This window comes from Miniopterus schreibersii (assembly GCF_964146895.1).
Source record: "Miniopterus schreibersii genome assembly, chromosome: 13".
NCBI classification, from domain to species: Eukaryota; Metazoa; Chordata; class Mammalia; order Chiroptera; family Miniopteridae; genus Miniopterus; species Miniopterus schreibersii.
The window spans coordinates 18,225,073-18,251,535 of NC_138113.1; the positions used below are offsets into that span (position 1 = coordinate 18,225,073).

General features: G+C 35.3%; 1 protein-coding gene and 1 pseudogene across 4 annotated transcripts in view; one reads left to right on the forward strand and one right to left on the reverse strand.

Moving 5' to 3' along the window:
* SOS1 (SOS Ras/Rac guanine nucleotide exchange factor 1) overlaps positions 1-26,463 on the reverse strand; it is a 106,677-nt gene that overhangs the window by 66,518 nt on the left and 13,696 nt on the right. For 2 of the 3 annotated variants that reach the window (XM_081157095.1, XM_081157094.1), the window contains exons 2-4: positions 11,185-11,310; positions 3,340-3,471; positions 1,297-1,461 (exon numbers count right to left, since the gene is read on the reverse strand). In XM_081157095.1, coding sequence (XP_081013221.1) covers positions 1,297-1,461; positions 3,340-3,471; positions 11,185-11,310 — 423 coding nt within the window. The remainder of the gene's footprint in view (positions 1-1,296; positions 1,462-3,339; positions 3,472-11,184; positions 11,311-26,463) is intronic. The other variant, XM_081157096.1, reaches the window with a different exon arrangement.
* LOC308566583 (peptidyl-prolyl cis-trans isomerase H pseudogene) lies at positions 18,903-19,396 on the forward strand (annotated as a pseudogene). Its single transcript has one exon. The product of its transcript is annotated as a peptidyl-prolyl cis-trans isomerase H pseudogene (transcript).

Below are 26,463 nucleotides of genomic sequence, written 5' to 3' on the forward strand. Positions count from 1 at the left end.
GTTGAATATCGATCAAAATAAGTCCTGTTTTTCCCCCCAAGAAGTCCACCATTATTACTCTCGCTGAACCTCATCTTCTCCCTTCCATGAACGTCTGCATCATTATCCCTCTAACACAATAAAATAACATCTTATCTTGTATGATTTTCTGCTTGTTTCACAAATACTAAGTATCAACTCTGAAACCTTGTTTTCTTCTCTTGCAACTCCTCCCTGTGTGAGCACATAGTACAGGGGTGGGCAAAAGTAGGTTTACAGTTGTAATACAAATAAATACAATAATTAATAAATAATAACACAAGAATAAACTCTGTTTCCCGTAGTCACACTGTGAACCTACTTTTGCCCCACCCTGTATATACTCAAATATTTATATGATTCATTTAAAAGTATCAAATCAAATTTAAGTTTATTGACAAGTAATTACTTTAAAACCCAAATACTTATTCATTTAAAAATATAAAAACACTTGAAATCCTTCATCAGATCAGTGATTTTTACTCTATACATTCACATGCTAAAAGGGCAAACGCTAGCACACAACTAAACGGATTTAGTAACCAGGAAGAATTCCAAATCAACAACAGTACGGTGAGAAAAAACAGAACAAAATGCTTCACCAGAAAATGTTATTTTCTACAAAGTCATTTATATAGAATGAAAATACTGAGGCAGTATAGTGCAATGACTAAGAACTTTAGACTCAGACAGATCTGGAGTTCAAGTCTAGGCTTTGGAACTTCTCGGAATATTCTGGACCAATTTCTTTATCTTTCTGAACTTCAGTTCCCCTTTTATAAAATGTAGATAAGAGCATCTACCATATAGCGATATCATAAGGACCATGAGTCACATATATGCTTAACTTTAAAAAATGTTTGCTCTTATTATTAGAGTAAAATCACACAAATAGTATCTAAAGAAACCAGGTTTTAAAAAAAACTCTCAAGGGTTTTGTATTTTCACATTTTCAAAAATTGTTTTCAAGTTAATCCATAACATAAATCAATAAAGTAAATCCATAAATCTTCTAATCCATATAAAATTTTAAGGTATCGTTAATGAGATTATTAACCCTACTTGAAGCAACACATAAAACAAGCTGTATGACATGTTTAAGCATGTTTTAATACTATATATAATACTCTATTTCCATAAAGTGTATCTTGAGTTCTTGTTATTAGATTACTGTAAATATACCCTAATACAAGATACACAACTTTATTCTGTCTGAATAGTATGTTAGCATTCAGTAAGTCACAAAAATATTTAAGAACATAGAGATCAGTATCCTACCTTATCAGCACACATTGCTACTTTAATATCTTGTTTTGTAATTTCATAATGCCGTATATTTCGTACATAATTCCCCACCAGCTTTAAAATGTCTGCAGAAATGTATTCTAATACTGCTACTATGTAAACAGAAACCTGGTGGTCAATTTTATAACCTAGGACTTCCTGAAAAATTAAAAGAAAAGCATGTTTAAAAATCTTATACTATAAATGTGACACTGATTAAAAATTGCATACAATTTATCTTAACTTTCACTGAGGCCTGTGATTATCAACAGCATTTAATTTTAAGTGGTTCATTTATAAATAATATATTAACTGCTACTTGAAGATATAAGATAAGAAAAGATAAGACTAAATTACCTATCGTCAAGTAAAATGTTTACGAAGTACAGATTACTAAATAGATAATCCTAAATCTAGGAAGGGAAGCCCAAATTTGGGGAAGTGGAAAATGCTCATTGTCACCTAATTCAAAATATCTAGAATTAACTATTACAAAAGAGGTTATTTTCTTTATATAGAACAAGAGTTAATATATTATTGGTATGTGGGAATGAGTATCTGTAGGCCTTATACCTCTATCCTTCTTTCCAGAGGAACCTGGACTTTCCAAAACGCTGGCATCTGGACTGTTTACATGGAAAAAAATTCATGCTATGTCCTACTGAACAACAATAGTTATTAAACAGCATGTTAAATAGTCCTATTATTAGACTTCAAAGAGAGCATGGGCTTTGTGGGGCTGACCAGTTTCAACAGGAAAACAAATTCTATTTTCTAAACAATGCAATTAAGGGAAAAAATCAGCAACTTTAAAATAAGTTTACTTATGAGTTGGGAACAGGATATGTAAAAACTATTAAATGTATATAGTGATAGGATATATTAATAAATTAAAAGACCCACAATTAGATCACAAAACTCAAAATTTAGGATCATTAATACAGCATACACATACCTCAGTTTGTTAATTCTCTTAGAATATAATTCAACATAAGGATGATAAAAATCATGGAAAGAGAATTATAAAGTATACAATTACTACTAGTTTAGTAATTTTATATAGCTTGCACTTATTTCCTCAGGCCATTTAGAAAGATACAGGCAGCTATTTCTATTCAAACAACATGAGTATAAAATATAACCTTTTGACACTCTTAAACATCATCTAAGTGTTTAGCCTTAAATCTTGGACAGATCAAATGGACCTGGATTTCCTAACTCTGTTACTTATAGCCCTGTGAAGTTGGACTATAGGTTACCTAATCACTTTCTGCCTAGTTACCTCATCTACAAACTGGGGATAATGATAATAACTTGGCTGTGTAATGAAACTTAGATCGTGCATGCAAGCATTACCATTTTGCTTATATTATGGTACGGACAAAATTACTGATATCAAAGTATTATTAAGGTTTCAATTCTTATAATACCTATATTTTTTATGTGAGAGTTAATCAACAGTTTGTTCATTGTATTAAATAAAATAGAAGTAGCATTATTAGAGTCTGCAGCAGTTACTTTTTCTCTTAGTTCTGGTGAGACTCAACTGACTGATTTAAATGACAAGTAGGATTGGATGATTTAGGTGATCTTTAGGGAATTTTTGTTCAAAGATTATACACAGCCCTATGGCAGTCTCACAGAGGTCCCTATGCATCTAATGTGTGAAGGATTAAGATCTGAAGGATTTATAGGGACATTCAGGTCTAACCAATAAGAAAGGAGTTTTATAAATTCTCATTGAGGTTCTACCAACTTGTGAGATGAACAAAACCCACAATTACAACTTTCTTAGTTCTCTCAATTTGCTTGACATTACTGTTGGTATGAAATAACTTTAAATCATGTTGACTAACTTAAACATTCCTACTATTATATCATCCCTCCCCATGATATGAATTCCTGGAAAAATTAAAATGAAAAAATTTTACTTTTCAGTTGACTCTGTTATCCATAAAATATATTATTCTTAGTGTTTAAAAATTATAGGTTTTATTTTGCTTTAAAATGGCAAAAAAGGCAGTATTTCAGCTTTACCTTTAATAAAGGATGAATTTTTTCTACTGGGAGAGATAAAGGGTTTCTTCGCTTCCTCTTTTCTATAGCAGACTGGGCATCAGCTATTGCCCACTTATCAATTGGATGAGGAAAACTTTTTTGAACACGTTCCTTGGAAAATAGGAAAATAATAACTAAGCAACAAATACATTAAATAGCACTCACTCTTCACTTACAATTTACTTTTAAAATCCAAGAGTACCAAAAGTATTTTCACATGTGGTATATAACTTATACTACAAACATACTTAAACTGTAACTGTCACTGTATTAGTTTCTTAATTAGGCAATAAGGAATCTTTAATTCCTTGCATTATCTAGGGCAAAAATCACATTCTGAATTTCAACTTCACTGTGATAAAGCTAATAACAAGAATGAGTAGAAGCCATTTAAAATATTATTTATATAAAAATTCAAGGAACAACATTTAAGCTCGAGAAGTAAACATCTAAATCCAATTTTCACTCATTGTCCATACTTTCAATACCAATTACAAGCTCATGTAGCATTTTGCATTTGAAACCTCTAAGAATTCTTTTCAGTATCCATCATGCAAAGGTATCTGACTTCACAACTACTTACGTATCATAGAAATCAAGGGTTTACATCGGTAACAGCAATTGTAATACACTATAGCTCATCAGTAGAGTCTGAATCCTCCACAAGTCATTAATGTTTAATAAAATACTTCATTTTAATTTCCAGCACTTATTCCGTTAGAATTCCCATTGTAAGTGAAAGAACTTACGGTAATGTAAAAGCTGGATCTCTGGACTTTAATGAACTCATGTAATTCACTTCAAACAAAAGGCACTCTCAGGATACCATAATTAAAACCACTAGAGGTCGCTATTACATAATTTTAACACATGGACTTTTGAATTAGTCTTTAGTAGTACTAGATAAAATTAAACATCACTCATAAATCTAAATTAAAAGTTTTATTAGTTGTTATTAAAATGGAAAATAAAAAATAGATTTCCATGTGATATGGGGCAGTGCGAGGGGGAACGTTGATTCTAGGACATGTTAAGAATAAATTTATAAATTATGAATAGATTAACCCTTTCAAATTTAATAAACTTTCTCACATCTATATTCAAAGCTAAATCAGTTGCCAAATATAAATGAACATTTTACTTCTAATTAATGGAATTAGAGACATGTTGAAAGAAATTATTGTAATTAAAAATGGAGTTTATAAACTTTTTCAAATTCCTAGTTGAAAAGCTTTTTGCCAAGATACTATATATATATCCTCATATAACAAAGACAACATAAAGATCCAAAATATTGGGGCGGTTTGTGAAAAAGGAGGAAAAAGGGGAAGAAAGGGTAGAAAGGAACATAAAAAACAAAAATTCTTCTCTTTCTTCAGGTCAACACTATAGACTTGCTATTCCAACAGAACTACTTTACCATGGCTCCCAAACAGAATTTCCATACCAGTGGTTTTAATCTGGGTATAACCATGGTACAGACCTTATCATAGTATGGTCCTGTGGCTTGCTAACTTTTTTAAAAATCTCAACTCATAGTAAGAAATAACAAACTCTTAACACATTTTATATTACATCCTTACCCGCCACACACACGAAACTGGAACTAAGTTTCACAAAACAAAATCTGCCCTTATTCTATGCAATAAACTAATATTTTCTATTCATTAAAAAAAAGCTACCTGGGCCATGCACTAGTGATTTTATGACCTAGAGTCTAAAAAGCACTGGTATATAGTTTATTGTTTTAAGAAAAAGGGAGAAAGAAAATCAGCAACAACAAAAAACAACAACAAGGAACTGGATGCTGTGGATCAGCTGGCTGGGACTGTCCTGTGCACCAGGAGGCTGCCGGGGCACATGCTTGGGGTTTCCGGGCTTGATCCCCAGTAGGGGGCATGCAGGAGGAAGTCCATCAACTTGTGCTCTCACATCGATGTTATTTCTCTCTCTTAATGCCCCCCCCCATCTAAAAATCAATAAACTATTCTTTAAAAAGAATGCAAGAAAGAAGAAATAACAATAATAAAAAACATTTTAATTTACTTATCAGGGTATTACTGGAATCAAATTATTCAACTATATACTTAGGTAACACCAAAGATCAGAATGCATGGGTAAAGACTGCTAAGATCAAAAAAGATGCCATGAATGTGGAAAGGCCAAGTTGAAAGAATTACTTTATCTCTTGTAGTGTCAAATTTAATTTTAAAGCAAAAAAAAATTTCTTTTCACAATTATTTTAATATTTTTAAAAATAAGCCCAAAGAGGAATGATCAATGAAAGACCCATGAATTAGAATTCTATTACTCTATTACTTTCAAGATTAATAATTGTTTGAAATGAGAAACTCCATCTTAATTAATATCTAGTAGCTTTGAGGAAATAAATAAGACCCAAAGGTAGGCTTGAGATTCAGCTGTCTCTTATTAGCAGAACCATGTCTTTTGCTTTAATTAATAAAGGGGTCTAAATAGATAATTTTAAACATCAATTCTAAGACAAATAATCTAGGACTTATACATGCACGCCCATGCAAACAATCAGACCACAGGTACTTTTAAAGTCTTATTAATAGTATTAAAGGCTTAGAATGTACGGGAGACTTTTTTTCCTAGAAAGGTAGAAAATATGGAGAAATTACCCGAGAAATCTAAATGTAAATGGAAAATATTAGAAAATTACAAGGATTCTTTAGGATGCAAAGGAAAATTAAAAAGTTAAAGAAAAAAATGAATAGAAAAGGGAAGCAAACTTTTAAAGTTTTAGGATATGACTCATGGTAGGGAAAATAACAAAGATAAGGAGTCCAAGAAAGCCTGAGTTAAATGAAAGGGAAAAAAAAGTATCAGTGCCCTAAGAAATGAAAGATGGTTAAATACAGGACACATAGGTCAAAAGGGGAAACAGGAAAGACATTACAAATGGAAATCAGTCTAGTCAACCAGAGAGAAATAATGAACATGTACAATTATGAAAGAACAAGACTTAAGAAATTATATAAAGAAAATACTTTACCAGGGAAATATCACAGAAGAAATACTAGTTTTTGCTTTTATTTTTTAAAAGATTAAGTATGGCCCGGCCAGGCGTGGCTCAGCGGTTGAGCGTTGACCTGGGATCCAGGCGACTGGGGTTCAATTCCCGGTCAGGGCAAATGCCCGGGTTGCGGGCTCGATCAATGACTCTCTCATCACCGATGGTTCTCTCTCTCTCTCTCCCTCTCCTTTCCTCTCTCTGAAATCAATAAAGATATATTTTAAAAAAAGTAAAAAATAAAAAATAAAAAAATTAAAAGATTAGGTATGAAAAATGAAGAGAGGGAAAACAAACCAGATTTGAGCAACTTTTATATACAATCTTTTAAAACTTAAATTATTTTGATGCCCAGCTGGGCATGGCTCAGCGGTTGAGCGTCGACCTAGGTACCAGGCATTCGGGGTTCGATTCCCAGTCAGGGCACATGCCCGGGTTGTGGGCTCGGTCAATGAGTCTCTCATCATTGATGTTTCTATCTCTCTCTCTCCTCCTCCTTTCCTCTCTCTGAAATCAATAAAGATATATTTAAAAATAAATAAATAAAACAAATTATTTTGAAAAGACCCACCAAAATAATACATATCCCTCCTCTGCATTCCCAGAGCATTTATATATTCTTCCTATTTATCTGGAACACTGTCTAACCGATAATAGATACTCAGATATTGGTGGCATGGGTTAGTGAATATTGGCTACATCAATAAAACAAAATCCCATTCATCTGGACTATGATAGTTTTCAATTTGTAATGATCTTCAATACAACTTATCAAAACATTTTAATTAACAAAATTATAGATATGTATGCAATCCATCAGTTTTCAAGTACTTTTAAGTACCTATTTTCCTAAAACTATAGGGCAACTAAAAATCATTTTAGTTTTTCATTAAAACAAATCCCCTAGGGGCTGAATATTAAGCAAGAACTTGGAATTATGCTTATACTTTAAAGTAATCAAAATGTATTCTTTAGAAAGGTAAAAAGTTCATAAATTCCACTAACTCAGGTTGGTCTGTTTTTTCAGTACACTTTTATATGGCCCTCAAATTTTTAAAAATTTTGATGAATTCTCTTACCCCATAATTTATTTGAAAGGCTTGCTAAATTCATGGCCCTTATTATTTTAAAAGTTCTACAGATGTACTGTAAGTTTTTTTAAAATGTATTAAAGAAATAAAGAGCCCTGGCTGGGTGGCTTAGTTGGTTGGAGCATCATCCCATACACCAAAAGGTTGCAGGTTAGATCCCTGTTTGGGGCACGTAGGGGAGACAACCAATCAGTGTTTCTCTCTCACATCCATGTTTCTCCCCCCCCCCCCAAAATCAATAAACATATCCTCGGGTGAGAATATAAAAAAAAGAAATAAAGAATCCTAATAAAGAATATGGAAAACTATTTACTGATAGAAGAATCCAAGACAGTATCTCCCAATCTCCATATTCTTATCTAAATGCTCTTCTGGGAATGGTAGAGGAAGGAGGGTATTTGACTATTGATTGGAAAAGACCCAGGTTTCCATCTTTTTTTAAAAAAAATCTATTCTACCATTCTGAGGTTAAATGTCTAATATCTAAAATAAGGAGAATAACAACTCCACAGGGTTGTTTTAAGGACATAAAAATGTACATAACATGACTCTGAAATTACAAAACCTATTATACAACTGAATGCTATTTCTATTACTGTCATATATTCTCTCAAAAATTCATTCCCAACCCGAGTCAGCCCACTGGAATATCATATGGCTGCATCTCTCTTAAGGGCCCAGGTTAAGTGCTTAAAAATAGTAAGATAGGACATAGGGTTAATATCTTTGATATCTCAGAAGTTTTCTAAGTGACTATTAAAAAATTATGAAATATCCTTTTTTATTTAGTCTTAATTTCCTACATATTGATTAAATCTGTGCAAGTGGAAGACTGAGAAACTCAGTAATTTTTGAGAATTCATGATCTCCTTCAATACTAGAAAATTATAAATTAGCGTCTGTATAAATTAGCGTCTATATTAATTAAGAGGAGAAAATCAGATAAACATAGATACAGTACAATACTTCTGGAAAGAGCTCTCTGAGTATATGCAATGTTACCAAACTAGCAAACCCCTGGGATGTACCAACATGGGAATGATAAGCAAGACAAGACCTGTAATTCCACTTTAATGTAGTAGGCGCAGGGTCAGAGGCTGCGCTTCATAAACACTGTGGGAGACCCAAATAGAATCCAACAGAGCAAAAAGAATTGTTAATGAGGAGAGTCAGGTAACCAGTTCTACTCAAGGTCTACTCTGAAGCCCACTGTAATCAGTGCCTAAAAGAAATTATGAGTAAAAGATATTTGACCTTATAATTCAAAGGGAAAATGGGATAAAATGTATGAAATCTACTTTTAATTATTTAATCAAAATAAATTACTATTCCTTAGTAAACAATCTTTTCTACTTCCACAACCTCTATAATTCAATGTTCCTTAGTATCTCTTTACTCAACTGAAATCTGGATCTCCCTGAAGACTTCTTAGAGTAGGAACTGCCCTTGTCTCAAAACCCACATGAAAGTGAATTTAGCATCTTTTCCATTCTGCAAGCTGCTCTGGAACATCACCCTTTTCCACGCTCATGTAAAGTCCTATAAAATACCGTGGCTTCTTAATTCATCACCTCTAGTCCTGCCACCACCACATGGCCACATCCTGTTTTGTAACAATGTTACTAAAGAAACCTTAAATTCCAACAACTGTCTCTGATCCCAATCTGTTCTTCTATGTCTCTCACTCAGGTATTCTAGTGTTCTCAGTTCTCTGACCTTATTAGGAAATCCAATACCTTGTTCCCTCCATATTTTTTCAATCTGCCTACTCTCTCCTACCTGGTAGAATAGTTTAGTGGTATGTATGCTCCCAAAACTTAGATTTTCTGGGTTAAAGTCTTGGCTTCGCTACTTATTAGCTGTGACCTTGGTCAACTTATTTACCCTCTGCTTCAGTTTCCACATTTATTCAATACATTTTTCCTGAGTGCCCTCTCAGTGCCAGTTCTAGGTGCTAGGGATCTGGCAGTGAACAAGAGAAAAAAAATCCCTGCAGTTTACATTCTAGTAGGAGGGAAAAACAGCATCATCTTCATGGGATTGTTAAAAACTTTAAATGAAATATAAAACATAAAAATGCTTAGACCAGTGCATGACACAGCAGGCACTCAAACATCAGCTGCTACTACATTTCACTTTTTCTCCATCCAATGAAAATGCTCTGATGTCTTCTCAGCAGCTCCTCACTGGATATGCCTCAGCCCGCAGGGGAGCACAGCAGGGCCTGGGGAAGATAGAGATCTCTCCTCCCCAGCCACTGTGTGCCTTAAAATCATTATTTTATTCTGTGTGCTATGTCCTGAAAAGGGCTATACAGCACTGCTACTGCCAATTTACACAATTCCTTTGCCTTACTGTTTCTCCAGTGTATCTCCACGGTGAAATACCATTCAACCCAACTATTTCGTGTGTGTGCCCACACTTGAGCACTGCAAAAGAAATGTCAAGAAACCCAAAGATTTCTACCACTATACATTTGAGGTCATTAAAGTCAAATAACCCTTCATCACTGCGATAAAACTTACTTTTATTTTCCCAGCTCTCTCTCCCATTTTCAGTACTTAAACTCTTATTTCTTCTTCTCTCAAACTTTTGACTCCTTCAGAACTCAGTTTAGATGCCTCTGCTTCTGAGATGCTAATCCTAAGCCCCAAAGCCTGTATTATTAGTTTGCCCCTTTTAAAATTTCCCACATCTGCCCAGCCGGGCGTGGCTCAGCGGTTGAGCGTTGGCCTAGGACCCAGGCAATCAAGGTTCGATTCCCGGTCAGGGCACATGCCTGGTTGTGGGCTCGATCAATGACTCTCTCATCATTGATGTTTCTGTCTCTCTCTCTCTCCCTCTCCTTTCCTCTCTCTGAAATCAATAAAGATATATTAAAAAAATAAAATAAAATAAAATTTCCCACATCCAATTTACTCATAGTATATCACATTATGTTATTGCCCATACACCTATCTGTATCTCTACTAAACTTTAACTCCTAAAAGGACAGGAGCCATGTCATCTTTGAAACAGATTATAGAACTTCCTTCCTAGATTTTTAGGTGTTTCCCTCCCTTCCAACTGGTAGAAAGGTGTCCACTTACTATCTAAAATACATGTAATACCTGAAGATCAAAAAATTAACTGAAATATTCTCAAAAGGATAGCTGGCTTTACAAAACAAAAGAAATAGTTGGATATATTCTACTCTTAAAGGTATGAATATATATATATATATGTCATTCCGGCATCAAGAAGTAGTGTTTAGCCCAGCCGGGTGTGGCTCAGCGGTTGAGCATCGACCTGGGATCCAGGCGACTGGGGTTCGATTCCCGGTCAGGGCATATGCCTGGGTTTCGGGCTCAATCAATGACTCTCTCATCATTGATGTTTCTCTCTCTCTCTCTCTCCCTCTCCTTTCCTCTCTCTGAAATCAATAAAGATATATTTAAAAAAAAAAAAGAAGTAGTGTTTAGAGGCAAACAAAAGTTCATTTTAGATTAAAAGCAAAACATGGAATGGTATGATAGCTAAAACATAAACAAGCTCTACCATATACCCAATACAAAGTTAAAATAAATCCAGTCTTTAATTTTTAAATACCATATATATATATGTATATATGAACTGAAGAGCAACTCTTTCTCCTTCACTGACATGACAACAAACACACAGATTATGTATATTAAATACAAGGTAAATTTATCATACCTCTACATCTGAAACACTTCGGGGCTGAGCTTGGCATAGCATATTTAATAACTGCAAAATTAATTCTTCAACATACTGAAGAGCATCATCACTAGACTCAAGAGTTGGATGAACTTGACCCTGGACCTATAAACAAAAAGCAAAGTAATTAAAATGTAGGCTTGTTTCATCTAATTAAAAAAACAAAACAAATATATATATATATATATATATTTTTTTAATCCTCACCCAAGGATATTTTTTCCATTGCTTTTCAGAGAAAGTGAAAGGGAGAGAAACATCGATGTGAAAGAGAGACATCAATTGGTTGCCTCCAAGCACCCCTCAAACCTGCAACCCAGGTACATATCCTTGACCAGGAATTGAACCAGTGACCCTGGGCCACACTGAGCCACACTGGCCAGGGTCAAATAATTTTTTTTTAATGTGGGTTTATACTCAAGAACATGGTCTGGCCCGGCCGGCATAGGTCAGCAGTTGAGCACTGACCTATGATCCAGGAGATTGCAGTTCAGTTCCCGGTCAGGGCACATGCCCAGGTTGTGGGCTTGATCCCTAGCAGGGGGCATGCAGGAGGCAGCCGATCAATGACTCTCTCCTATGGATCTCTGTCCCTTATTTAACTCTATCTTTCCTACTAAGCGATAAAATCCAAGAGGGGTATGTCTTATCTTATTCACCAAAATAACTCCACTATCTAGCACCGCGCAGAGCACATAATACAAGCTTGATAAATGTTTGTTGAACACAAAGTCTCCTTATATTAAAGAACACAAAATGGGTACTTTTGACAATCTGTGACTGTCCACACTTTAGAAAGATAATTTGGTGGTCACTCATTCATAAATACTTCATAATCTTTATCTTCCTATTTTTTACCATTTTTTTGGAGGTACCTCAGGCCACTGGTCTCTGTAAAACTTACATTTTAATAACCAGCATGATATTCTTTACTTGCATCCCTTGGGGTCAACATTTTTCCTCCTTTTAAAAAATGACTGAAGCCCGGCCGGGCGTGGCTCAGCGGCTGAGCATTGACCTAGGATCCAGGAGATCGGGGTTCGATTCCCGGTCAGGGCACATGCCCGGGTTGCGGGCTAGCCAGCAGATCAATGACTCTTTCATCATTGATGTTTCTATCTCTCTCTCCCCTCTTCCTTTCCTCTCTCTGAAATCAATAAAGATATGTTTTAAAAATAATAATAAAATAAAATAATAAAAAAATTAAAAATGACTGAAAATCCGTTCCAGGAGACAATATATGCTTCAAAACTATGTTCATTTCTCTAAGGGGAGGTAGAGCACTCATAGGATGAAAGTGCACAGTACTCACTGGCCAAGGACACTTAGTATAGTATTTTTCTTTTAAAAGTATTATGAGTGCATATGTACTTATTTACACATCTATGTATTTTTAACATATATTTTAAAAACTTGTTATATGGTACACTGTTTATAAAATTTCCTCATACACAGAGGCTGTCATTCCACATCTTCCTTCACCCATCAAATCTGGATTCTCTCCTTGTCTGTCTTCTCCCTTTTCTGTCTTTCCCCATCATCTCATTTTCTTCCACATTTTGAACTATCACCTGCGTGGATGATTCCAAATCTATTAGTTCTGACCTCTCTCCCAAGTGTTAGAACCATACTTCAAATAAGTTGCTAGATATCTCCACCTACCCTACCAAAACCTCAAATACAATAGAAAAAAAGATAACTTAGAAAAGTTGAACAAGAAAAACTATATCTCACCTAGAACTGTATCTCACAAATGTGGTGTGTGTGTGTGTCTGTCTGTCTGTCTGTCTGTCCGTGGGGGGGGGGGGGGCGGAGGAGAAATACAGTATAGACAGCCCCTGGTTTCACAAGGATGTAGTCCTAGAAAATGTAGCTCTAATTGGGACAGGTTATATTCCTGTCCAAGGCTCCAGCATCACAAATGATCGCTAAAGATCTATAAAACCATGTAACATTAGAATTAAGAGGGGCTTTAGAAGTCATTTAACTCAGTCCCTCTATTTAGCAGATGAGAAAAAGGACACATACACAATCCTGTAGCTAACAGTAATCCTGTAAGTACTGAACCTGGGCCTCCTGGCATCTAGGCCAGAGCTCTTTCCACTAAACCCTTGATTTTCAAACCTGAAGGAGTCTGGGAGTGTCCTAATAGCCCCGTCAGCATAAGGAGTAGAATGCCCATGAATTGTATCTATTTATATAATGGACTTCTATATAAAACGTGTCTTGAAATATGTTGTTATAATTAAACACTGGCATACCATCAATGCAAACACAGCACTACAATCTTTCCAATCTGAAAAGGTACAATGATCATTTTTTACCCATTTTTACACAAAGGATCACAATGTATTATATGAAATTATAAATATAATAAAAATCCAACATAAAGCTAAAATGCTAGAGGTGTTAAAATAAAAATATTTAACAAGAAGTCTAATTAACTTTTAAAAACATTAAAGTCCTTTGAGGAAGTGGTTTAGGTACCCCCAAACACATCTTAGGAAGTGTTCAGGAAAGTGTAAATTGATTAGATATATACATTTTTTTAATATATCTTTTATATATATATATCTGTATTGACTTCAGAGAGAGGAAGGGAGAGGAAGAGACAAAGACAGAAACATCAATGATGAGTCACTGATCGGCTGCAGCCCGCAACCGGGGCATGTGCCCTGATTGGGAATCCAACCCCAATCACCTGGATCCTAGGTCGACACTCAACCGCTGAGCCACGCCCGGCCGGGGATATATATTATTTTTTAAACAATGTTTTTTGTTTTTCAAAGAAACCCATGGAAATAACATAATTTTTCATTAATATGGCTTCATCTCCCGCTGCTCTTCAATTTACATTTTATGCTGAGGCAATTCTGACTATTTGCAGCTTGCTGAAACATGGCAGGCAGTTTCATTCACATTGTTCCCCAGGCTTATTATTTCTTCTCTTACCCTTTCATCTACCTATTTGACTTTCAAAACCCAGAACCCACATCAATTTGGAAGACAGCCTTGTTTCTTGAAGGAAATTAAAAGTGCTACTCCAGTGAACACACAAATGAAAAGAAAACAAAACAGCTTTACTGCTGATATGGAGAAAATTTTAGTGGTCTGGATAGAAGATCAAACCAGCCACAACATTCCCTTAAACCAAAGACTAATCCAGAACTAGGCCCCAACTCTCTTCAATTCTATCAAGGCTGAAAGAGGTAATACAGCTGCAGAAGAAAAGTCTAAAGCTCTCAGAGGTTGGTTCATGAGGTTTAAGAAGAAGCTCTCTCCATAATATAAAAGCACGAGGTGAAGCAGCAAATGCTGTTATAAAAGCTACAGCATTATCCAGAAGATCTAGCCAAGATAATTAAAGTGACTATGCTCAACAATAGATTTTCAATGTAGATGCAACAACCTTATATTGGAAGAAGATGCCAAATAGGACTTTCATAGCTGGAGAGGAGAAGTCAATGCCTGGCTTCAAAGAAGGACAGGCCCGGCTGGCAGGGCTCACTGGCTGAGCATTGACCTATGATCCAGGAGATCGCAGCTCGATTCCTGGTCAGGGCACATGCCCAGGTTTCAGGCTCGATTCCCAGTAAGAGGCGTGCAAGAGGTAGCCGATCAATGACTCTCTCATCATTGTTCTCTCTCTCTCCCCTCCCCTCTCCCTCTCTCTGAAATCAATGAAGATATATTTTTAAAAATTCATAGCTTTAAAAAAAAAAAAACTTCCAAGGACAGGATGACTCTCTAGTTAGATGCTAATGCAGCTGGTGACTAAGTTGAAGCCAATGTTCATTTACAAGTCTGAAAATCCTAGGACCCTTACGAATGATGCTAAATCTACTCTGCCTGTGCTCTGTAAATGGAACAACAAAGCCTGGATGACAGCACTTGTTTACAACATGGTTTTCTGAATATTTTAAGCCCACAGTTGAGACCTACTGCTCAAAACAAAAGATTACTTTCAAAATATTACTGCTCATTGACAATGCACCTGGTCACCCAAGAGCTCTGATAGAGATATATGAAATTAATGTTGTTTTCATGCCTGATAACATAACATATATTCTGCAGCCCATGGATCAGGAATTAATTTCAACTTTTAAGTCTCATTACTTAAGAAAAACATTTCATAAGGCTGCCATAGGCAATGAACCCTCTGATAGATCTGGGCAAAGTAAATTAAAAACCTTCTGAAAAGGATTCACCATTCTAGATGCCATTCAGAACATCCATGGTTCATGGAAAGAGGTCGAAATATGAACATTAACAGAAATTTAGAAGTTTATTCCAACCCTCATGGATGACTTTTAGAGGTTAAAGAATTCAGTGAGTAAGTAACTACAGATGTGGTAGAAACAGCAAAAGAACTAGAATTAGAAGTGGAGCCAGAAGATGTTACTGAACTGCTGCAATCTCACGATAAAACTTTAATGGATAAGGAGTTGCTCCTTATGGATGAGCAAAGAAAGTGGTTTCTTGAGATGGAATCTACTCCTGGTGAAGACGCTGTGAAGACTGTTGAAATGACCACAAATGATTTGGAATATTACAATAAGCTTAGTATATAAAGCAGTGGCAGGGTTTAAGAGAACTGACTCCAATTCTGAAAGAAGTTATACTGGGCAAAATGCTATCATATAGCATCACATGCTACAGAGAAATCATTCATGAAAGAGTCAAATGATGCAGCAAACTTTATTGTTGTGTTATTTTAAGAAATTGCCACAGCCAGCCCAACCTTCAGTAACTGCCACCCTTATCAGTCAGCAGCCATCAACATGGAGGCAAGACCATCCAGCAGCAAAAAGATTACAACTCACTGAAGGCTCAGATGATATAAGATAGCATTTTTTACCAATAAAATATTTTTATTAAGATATGTACATTGTTATTTTAGATATAATGCTATTGCACAGTTAATAAACTACAGTATAGTATAAATGTACTTTTATATGCACTGGGAAACCAAAAAATTCATGTGACTCAATTTACTGTGATATTCGCTTTATTGTGGTGGCCTTGAACCAAATCCAAAATATCTCTGAGGTATGTCTGTATACAGATGAATCAAAAATAGTCCCTGCTCATATGGACCTAATACTCTACTCTGGTATGTAGAATCAAATGAACTGTATATAACCACAGCAGTGAAATGCTATGGCTTAAAAACTAACTTGATAATGTTTATAATTCAGGTACATATAATTCAAATGTTAAGTTTGACAACTTGTATGACATAAAATTTTAGAAATTCAAATTCAAATATTTTTATTCATTGACGTTTATTAATAGCCAAATAAAACCTAATAGGTAAATAATGTATGATGCCACTGTTTTTCTAAGTTTCTGGACATTAACCTTTATCATGTCTTATATCTGTCAAATTGGGATCACAAGGTTCATTTATACAAGAGACTAATAAATTATTTTACTTCCTTAAAAACAAAAACAATACTTCAAACCTCTGACTGAAAAACATGGGCAATGGTAAATGTTTAAAGACAAGCAGAGCACCAATTCCTGAAATACACAGACTTTCAGAATTTGCTCTTTATCTTTCAAGGAAGATACTGTTAAGAGATTTCTTTAATAAACAGACAGAAGTAGTATTACATTTCCTATACAGATAGAATAAAAAAACACTTTTCTTCTATGAGATAGTGTTACAGCTAAAGTGTTCCATTCCATCTAAATGGTACTCAAAGATATTTAATAGATTCAATGATCCAAATTATTCAAGGTTATACAGAATAGGTTGCCTTGCCAAATCTTATGACAGCCTTCTCAAGCCATCTACAGCTGATATTTACTGAGGGTGTGTGTGTGTGTGTGTGTGTGTGTGTAAGTGGGTGCACAATTAAAATACGCACTTAGAACTGGGTTTAAACTAGATGTGCGTTTTCCCTTATTTTCATTTTTCAAAAATATTTTATACTTACATTCATTGACTGAAAATTTCATATACTTCTTTAAATGCAATTACTTTAGGTAATTTAAGTAAAATAAATGCAAAATTTTCATAAAAGAATAATAGCCGTGCATAAGAATTTCATATGATCATGACAGGAATTCTTTTAAGATAGAATCATGACATTCAACTAAAGATGCCACCCACTGAATTTTAAACCTTCCTTAAGGACTGCCTGCTTCTATTTGGACAGTTCATTTTGCCTCTAGTAATTTCTAAGATTCAGAAGCAACTTTGTTTGCTATTATTGCCAGATTCTGTGGAATCTGAAAAGCAAAGGGATTAGGCCTAAATCAATTCCTAGCTGTTTGATATCTGAGTCCTGTAAGTGTATTCAGAATCCCTTGGGTAAACTGCCTGAAAACACTATGTTGAATTCTGATGAATCTTTAATAGCCTTTTCTAGCTAATGGCTCTCTGAAGAATTAGAAAGGCTTCTAGACTGTATTTTGTCATATCCTGAGCCCAGATCTGCTACTTTTATTTGTAAATATAACAGGAGAATTTGAAATAAAACTGATATTCTCAAAACCTTTACAATAGTAGATAATAAAGATTTGGATTGTTAAATCTCTCAGTGTTAAGATTGTTTAGTTAATGTTTAATGTTTTAGATGCTTATATCTCCTCATTCTGAGGTTTATTTAAAAATCAAACCAGAAATCCTTTGCAAAAAATGTTTTAAAGATAAAAATGTTAGAGACTTAAATCTTTCCCATAAATAAAATAGACTAAAATATTTTCATTTCTTGGGGCCTGTTAATTAGCCTTTAGGTCCATGTATGTAACTTATGTAACAACCTCCCCCCCCCCAGCTCCTCTTATTTGCTGGGGACACAAAAATGAACGAGGACATGGCATCCACCTTTAAAGATTTCAGATCACAGAGGAGCCAGACATATAAACAATGACTTCACACAATGTGATGAGGCTAAAATGAAGTTAATATTTAAGGTACAGTGATAACCAAAAAAAGGGTGACTCTCGCTGATGGTGTACGAGGGGTATCAGAAGCCTTGACAAGTAAAACATACTTGAACTGCGGCATGAGGATAAATAAGGTACAGCAGGCGGCAGATAAGGAAGCAGGGTTTTTAGGAAAAGATCTAGCATATAAAAAAGACATAGAGGAGAAAAAAATGGTATGTTGAGGAAACTACAAGAGTTGGACCAAAGAGTACCTGTGGGCAAAGCCAAGACTGGAAAAGGTGGGCTGGTACATCTTGCTAAGAAGTTGGACAGTGATCAGGAAAGCAAAAAGTAATTGAAGAGTTTTAAACAAGACACTGACATAATTAGATGTGTATGCTGAAGAATCTCTCAGCTACAAGGATGGTTTGTTATGAAGCATTCATATTAAAACTTTGACTGATGTTTAGTTTAAGTAAGCCTCTTCCCTTATCAATGGTGGAAGGGGATAAGACATGAAAAGAAGAAGAAAAAAAATCCCCTCAACTGGGACTCACTCAGTAAGTATTTATTGAAGGTCTACTGTGTACAAGATGCTATTCTAAATGTCAGAGTCTAATAGTAAACAAGATATACACAGTCCTGACTCTCGTTTAGCTTATTTTTAATAAAAAGAGGGCTCTAGCCTTTGGTTTTATTTTTTTTAAAATAGAATCTTATTTTAAACCTCAACCTACTGAAATGAGACATAAGTATAAGAGAGAAGCCTCGTTCTCCCAACTTCTGCTTCCAGGTTGGAATTGTGGTGGTGGCAAATTCAAGCCCTATCAACCCTGTGATGTTCTTTGATGTCAGCATTGGAGGCCAGGAAGTTGGCCACCTGGAGACTGAGTTATTTGCAGACGTTGTGCCTAAGACGGCTGAGAACTTTAGGCAGTTCTGTACTGGAGAATTCAGAAAAGATGGGGTTCTAATAGGATACAAAGGGAGCACTTTCCACAGGGTATAAACGATTTCTTGATTCAGAGTGGAGATTCTGTTACTGGAGATGCCAGTATTGACTGGCAGCCATTTGCAGATGAAAGTTTTAAACTTAGGCACTCAGCTCCAGGCCTGCTTTCCAAGGCAAACAGTGGTCCCAGTACAATTCTTCATCACCTGCTCTAAGTGTGATTGGCTGGATGGAAAGCATGTGGTGTTTGGAAAAATCAGTGATGGACTTCTAGTGACAAGAAAGATTGAGAATGTTCCCACAGGTCCCAATAATAAACACAAGCTGCCTGTGGTGATCTCACAGTGTGGGGAGATGTAGTCCAGAGCAAGACTGAATCAGACTCCACATTTCTGCCATTGTAGGCCTGCCCTTGCTCTGGGTGATTGATGCTCTTGAGTAAAACAATCTGGATGGCTCTTGTTTGCTGTTGCCCTGTTTGATCAAGAGACCTTGGAAGTATCAGATTCAGAACCCAAGATTTTCTATGTTATTTACAGTTGGTAAATAAAGTTTTTTGTTTTGGAGGCAAGGTGGGAGAGTAAAAGAGAAGCTACAGATGTAGCTAAAGTATATCTAAGCTTTCTATGAATTGAAACACTACTTACAATAAATGAATGTCTTGTATAAACACATAACTTGTGGTTAATCCAGAAATATTATCTCTCCCCCATTACAGCCAGGTCTGTATCATATCTATACTTCAGTATAACTACCCTGCCATCTGTTTCTTCCATTCCTTGCCTACTACCTTGCACCCTTTTCCTGAAGCCATAGCCCCTAAACACACTGGGAAAATTCAGAGGAAGAAGAGTTCTACTCACGGAGTACTTATGAAATGAATGAATGAATCACACCGTTAAGTTTCATATAGTATTAGTTATATCATTATGAGTTAAACATACTTTGTAGGGTGGCCTGAGAATCTAATCACTGTTTATAATACTGCCTCTCATTTCAAGTCCCAAGCAATTCATAAACCAACTTTTGAAGCTCAACTCATTATTAAGTGGGAATTGGCAACATACCTAAATAATAACTTTTTTTCTTCTTAAAATAACTATTTATAATCTCATTGAAGCTTGACATTTAAAAATTGCCCAATATAGCCCAGCCTGTGTGGCTCAGTGGTTGAGCACTGACCCACGAATCAAGAGGTCCTCGGTTTCAGGTCAGAGCACATGACCAGGTTTTGGGTTCAGCCCCCGGAAGGAATGTGCAGGAGGCAGCTGATTGATATTTCTCTCTCACTGATGTTTCTATCTCTCTATCCCTCACCCTTCCTCTATCTACAATCAATAAAAACATATTTAAAAAACATTTCCCAATACAAACATATTAAATAATCCTAAAATTTAACAGAATTAAGAGAAATGCAAATTAAAGGATCAATAAGATATCATATTACTCCGATCTGACTAGCAAACATTAAAATGATCAATAACACCTATTTTTGACAGCAATGCTAGGAAAAGGTTACTGTATTACCTTGCTAGTAGAAATGCTAACTGATAACAGAGTTTTAAAAAAGTAATCCAGCCCTGGCCTGTGGGGTGCAGTTGGCTGGAGCGTCATCCTGTTGAAAGGTGGTGGGTTTGATTCCTGGTCAGGGCACTTACCCAGGTTCAATCCCCAGTTGGGTGCATATGGGAGGCAATCAATCGATGTCTCTCTCTCTCCCTCCCTTCCTCTCTCTAAAATAAAATAAATAAATAATCCAGCAACTACTATTAAAATTAAAAGTAAATATACCCTATGGCCCAGCAAACACATTCTTGGGAATTTATCCTATAGAACTAAAAGGATACATATACAAAGATTTTATTGCACCATTGTTCATAGCGATTAAAAAAATAGCAATAATGTAAATGTCCATCAGTAAGGGAATGTTTGAACAAATTATGGAATATTATTGTTATAAGCTAAAATTGTATCCCCTAAATTTTCATATGTTGAAGCCCTAATTCCCAGTACTTCAGAATGTGACTATATTTGCAGACAGTGTCTTTAAAGTGGCAATCAGTTAAAATGAAGTCATCTGGGTAGGCCATAATCCTATACGACTGGTGTTCTTATCAGAAGAGGAAATTTGGGCACATATTAACACAGAAGGAAGACCATGTGGAGACACAGGGAGAAGATATAGATCTACAAGACAAGGAAAGATGCCTCAGAAAAAAATCAACCTTGCCAACACCTCGATCTTGGACTTGTAGCCTCAATAATTATAATAAAATAAATTTCTGTTGTTTAAGCTTCCCAGTGGGTGGCTCTCTGTTATTTCAGCCCTGGCAAACTAACACAACTATGCAGCCATTAAAAAGAATAAATTAAGCCCTGGCTGGGTAGCTCAGTTGGTTAGAGTGCGGTCCTGATACTCCAAGGTTGCGGGTTCGATCCCTGGTCAGGGCACATATAAGAATCAACCAATGAATGTATAAATAAGTAAAACAACAAATCAATCTCTCTCCCCCTCCCACCAAAAAAAAAAAAAAAAAAAGGATTAGAGCTATGCTATTTGACAGATTTCCACAAGGTATTCTTGAGTAAGACAGAAAAACTTGAAGTACAGGAAGTGATCAACACACACACACACACACACACACGTGTATGTGTGTTTATAATGCATTACAGATCTACATTTGTACATAAACATGACAACATGGAGAAATATGGAATAATATAACCTAGGTTATTAACAGAGGTTAGAGGGTCCTGGCAGGGAAGGGGTGTGGTGTGTGTACATTAGCCATGGGAAAGGCAATATTCAAAGGACTTTCCCACAGAAAATAACTACACACACCAAATTCCAAACATGTATCAAGTGCCAAGTTCATATCATCTTTCATTTGTTTTGCTCTAAAAACAATATGTATGACCTTCCCAAACAAATTTTTTATTACTTTCTGTGATAACATAGTTCCCAACAATAAAACAAAGAACTGACTCAAGAAAAGAATCTCTGGTTTTTTAGTTCTTCTTCAAGCATGTTCTTAATCTTCACACTCAAGAGTCTTCCAAATGTGGCAGAGATCCCTTATCAGTGATGCCCCAACATACGTAGGAGCACTTTATAAAATTCACGTTTTATGTCCTGGCTGGTTTGGCTCAGTTGTTAGAACGTCGTCCCACAGACTGAAGGGTCCGGGTTCGATTTCGGCTAAGGGCACGTACCTGGGTTGCAGGCTCAATCCCTGGCCTCCGGCCCTGGTCAGGGCACATGCAGGAAGCAACCAATCGATGTGTCTCTCTCACATCAATGTTCCCCCTCCACCTTCTCTCTCTCCACAGCCCCCCTTCCACGCTCTCTGAAAAGCAATGGAAAAAATATCCTCGGGTGAGGATTAAAAAGAAAAAGAGACATAATTTGTGGTGGCAATAATATAAAGGGGGGAGGACTGAGCTGTAGAGGAGCAAAATTTTGTGTGCTACCGAAGTTAAGCTAGTATCAATTCAAACTACATTGTTATAAATTGGGACATTAAATTTAATCCCCATGGTAACTATAAAGAAAATATCTAAAAAATACACACAATAGGAAATGCTTCACTACAAGAAACCAACAAGAAAAGAAGGCAGCAGGAAATGAGAGACCAAAAAAAAGAATAAAATATTAATGCAAAATGTCAGAAGTCCTTCCTTACCAGCCATTACTTTAAATTTAATTGGATTAAACTCTCCAATCAAGGACAGAGATTGGCAGGCTAGATTAAAAGCTACCATCCAACCATATGCTGCCTACAAGAGACTCATTTTATACCCAAAGATACAAACAGACTCAGAATGAAAGGACAAAAAAAGATATTCCATGCAAATAGTAAGCAAAAGAGAGCTAGGATGGCTATTTTAATACGAGGCAAAATAGGTTTTAAGTCAAAAACTGTTACAAGAGATAAAGAAGGACATTCTATGTTAATGAAAGGGTCAATTTATCAAGAATATAGAACAATTATAAACAATTAAGCACAAACAACAGAGCCCTAAAATATATGAAGTCAACACTGACTGAATTAAAGGGAGAAATAAAACAGTTCTACAATAATAGTTATTAGTTCAAAACACCAATTTCAATAATGGATAGGATATCTAGACAGAAGGTCAATAAAGACATAGAGGACTGGAACATTATAAACCACAATACCCTAACAGACATATATATAGAACATTTCTCCTAATAACAGTAGAATACACATTCTTTTCAGGTGCACATGGAACATTCTCCAGGATAAACCATATGTTAAGCCACAGAACAAAGTCTCAATGATATCATACAAAGCATCTTTTCTGACCATAACAGAATGAAGTTAGAAATCAACAACAGCGGGAAAACTGGAAAATTCACAAATATGTAGAAAAGAAATAAAACATTCTTAAACATCAATGAGTCAAAGAAGAAATCACAAGGGAAATTAGAAATACTTAGAGAAAACACTTATAGGATACAGCAAAGGCAGTGCTCAGAGAGAAATTTATGGCTATAAATATCTACATTGAAAGAGAAAAAAGACCTTAAATCAACAGCCTAACTTTACATATTGGAGTGCTAGAAAAAGAAGAATAAATTAAACTGAAAACTAGGAAATAATACAGATTAGAAATAAATAAAATAGACACTAGAAAAAAACAGAATTAATGAAACGAAAAGTTGCTTCCTTGAAAAAAATCCACAAAACTGACAAACCTTCAATAGCCTGTCTAAGGAGAAAAAAAGAGAAAACACAAATAACTAAATTCAGAAATGGAAGTGGGGATATTACTACTCACCTCACAGAAATAAAACAGATTATAAGAGAATACTGTAAACAATTATACACCAACAAACTAGGTAACCTAGAACAAATGGACAAATTCCTATCAACACACATATTACCTAAACTTACTCAAGAAACTAAAAATCTCAACATATGCATAACAGGTAACTAAGTCAGTAACCAAAACCTCCCAACAAAGAGAAGTCCAAAACCAGATGGCTGCACAGATAAATTCTACTAAACATCTAAAGAATTAACACCATACTTCTCAAACTCTACCAAAAACAAAAGAGGAAGAAACACTTCCTAACTCATTCTGTGAAGCCAGCATTGCCCCATACCAAAGGCAGGTAAAGATATCACAAGAAAAGAAAATTACAGACTAATATCCTTTATGAATACAGATGCAAAAATCCTTAACAAAATACTAGCAAACTGAATCCAACAGCATATTAAAAGGATTATACAGCTTGACTAAGTGGGGTTTATCCCAAGAATGAAAAAGTGGTTAAACATAAAAAAACCTATCAATTTAATACACTACATTAATAGAATGAAGGGGGGGAAAAACACACATGATCACTCAATTAACTCAGAAAGGGCATTTGACAGAATCCAACATCCTTTTATGATTAAAAAAAAAACCACACACACACAAAACAACTCGTAAAACTAGCAACAGAAGATAGCTTTCTCAACATAATAAATGGCATCTACGAAAAACCTACAGTTAACATCATACTTAATGGGGGAAACCAAAAACTTTACCCTAAGGTCGGGAATAATACAAGGATACCCAGTTTCATCACTGTTATGCAAAATGGTACTAGAAGTCCTAGCCACTGCAATCAGACCAAAAAGGAAGGAAGGAAGGAAGGAAGGAAGGAAGGAAGGAAGGAAGGAAGGAAGGAAGGAAGGAAGGGAGGGAGGGAGGGAGGGAGGGAGGGAGGGAGGGAGGGGCATCCATAATGTAAAAGAAAAGTGAAACTATGTTTGCTTTTTGCAGGTGACATAATACTGTATACAGAAACATAAATACCAAAGAATCCACAGGAAAGTTACCAAAGCTAGTAAATTAATTCAGCAAAGTTGCAGAACAAAACCAACACATAAAAAACAGTTTTGTTTCTATACACCTGCAATGTACAATCTGAAAATTACTAATGTAATTCCATTAGCAACTAAAAGTATAACATCTAAAAGCATAAAATACCTAGAAATAGATTTAATCAAGGAGGTGACTTTTATCCTAAAAACGACAAAACATTGCTGAAAAAAAATTAAAGAAGACCTACATAAATGGAAAGATATCCTGTGTTCATGGGTACAAAGACAATCAATATTGTCAATACTACCAAAACAGTCTACAGATTCAATGCAATCCCTATTAAAATAGCAATAACCTTCTTTTGCAGAAATGGAAATGCCAGTCCTTAAATTTATATGGAATTGCAAGGGGCCCTAAATAGTCAAAATGATAATAAAGAAGATACTTCCTGATTTCAAAACTTAATGCACAATGCTACAGTAATCAGTGTGGTGCTGTCATAAAGATAGACACATGGACCAATGGAATAGAATTAAGAGTCCAGAAATAAATTTGTGCCGCTATGGCCAACTGATTACTGACAAAACTGCCAAGTCTATCCAATGGACAAAGATCAATCCCTTCACAAGTGGTACTAGGAAAACTGGATTTCCACATGCAAAGAAAGAAATTGGACACCTAACTCATACCAAATACAAAATTTAACCTAAAATGGATCAATAACCTAAATATAAAAGCTAAAACCATGAACTTCTTTGAAAAAAACTTAAGGGCAAATCTTCATGACCTTGGATTGGGCAATGGATTCTTAGATATGACACCAAAAGCACAAGCAATGAAAGAAAAAACAGTGAAATTGAACTTAATCAAAATTAAAAGCTTTTGTGCACAGGACATTATCAATAAAAGGCAACTTTTTGGTTGGGTTTGAATGAGAGAAAATATTTATAAATCACATATCCAATAAGGGTTTAATATCAAGAATATATATGATCTCCTAAAACTCAACAACAAAAATACAAACTTATTTAAAAATGGGCAATAGACCTGAACAGACATTTATCCAAATAAGATATACAAATGGACAGCAAGCATGTGAAAAGATGCTCAACATCACTAGTCATTAGGGAAACACAATACAAACCAAAAGCACAATAAGAGATAATTTCACACCAACTAGGATGGCAATTTAAAAAAAACAAGTGTAGGTGAGGATGTAAAGAAACTGAAACCTTCATGCATCACTAGTAGGAATGTAAAATGGTGCAGCTGCCATGGAAAACAGTATGGCAGTTCCTCTAAAAGCTAAACATAGCATTACCAAGTGACCCAGCAATTCTACTTTTAGCTATATACCCAAAAGAATTGAAAACAGGGACTTAAACAGATACTTATATAACAATATTTACTGTAGTATTATTCACAATAGCCGAAAGGTAGAAACAACTCAACAGAGAAATGGATGAACAAATGTGGTATATACGTACAATGAAATGTTTAGACTTTAAAAACAAAAATTCTGATACATGCTATAACACGAATGAACCTTAAAGACATTATGCTAAGTGAAATAAGCCAGACACAAAGGG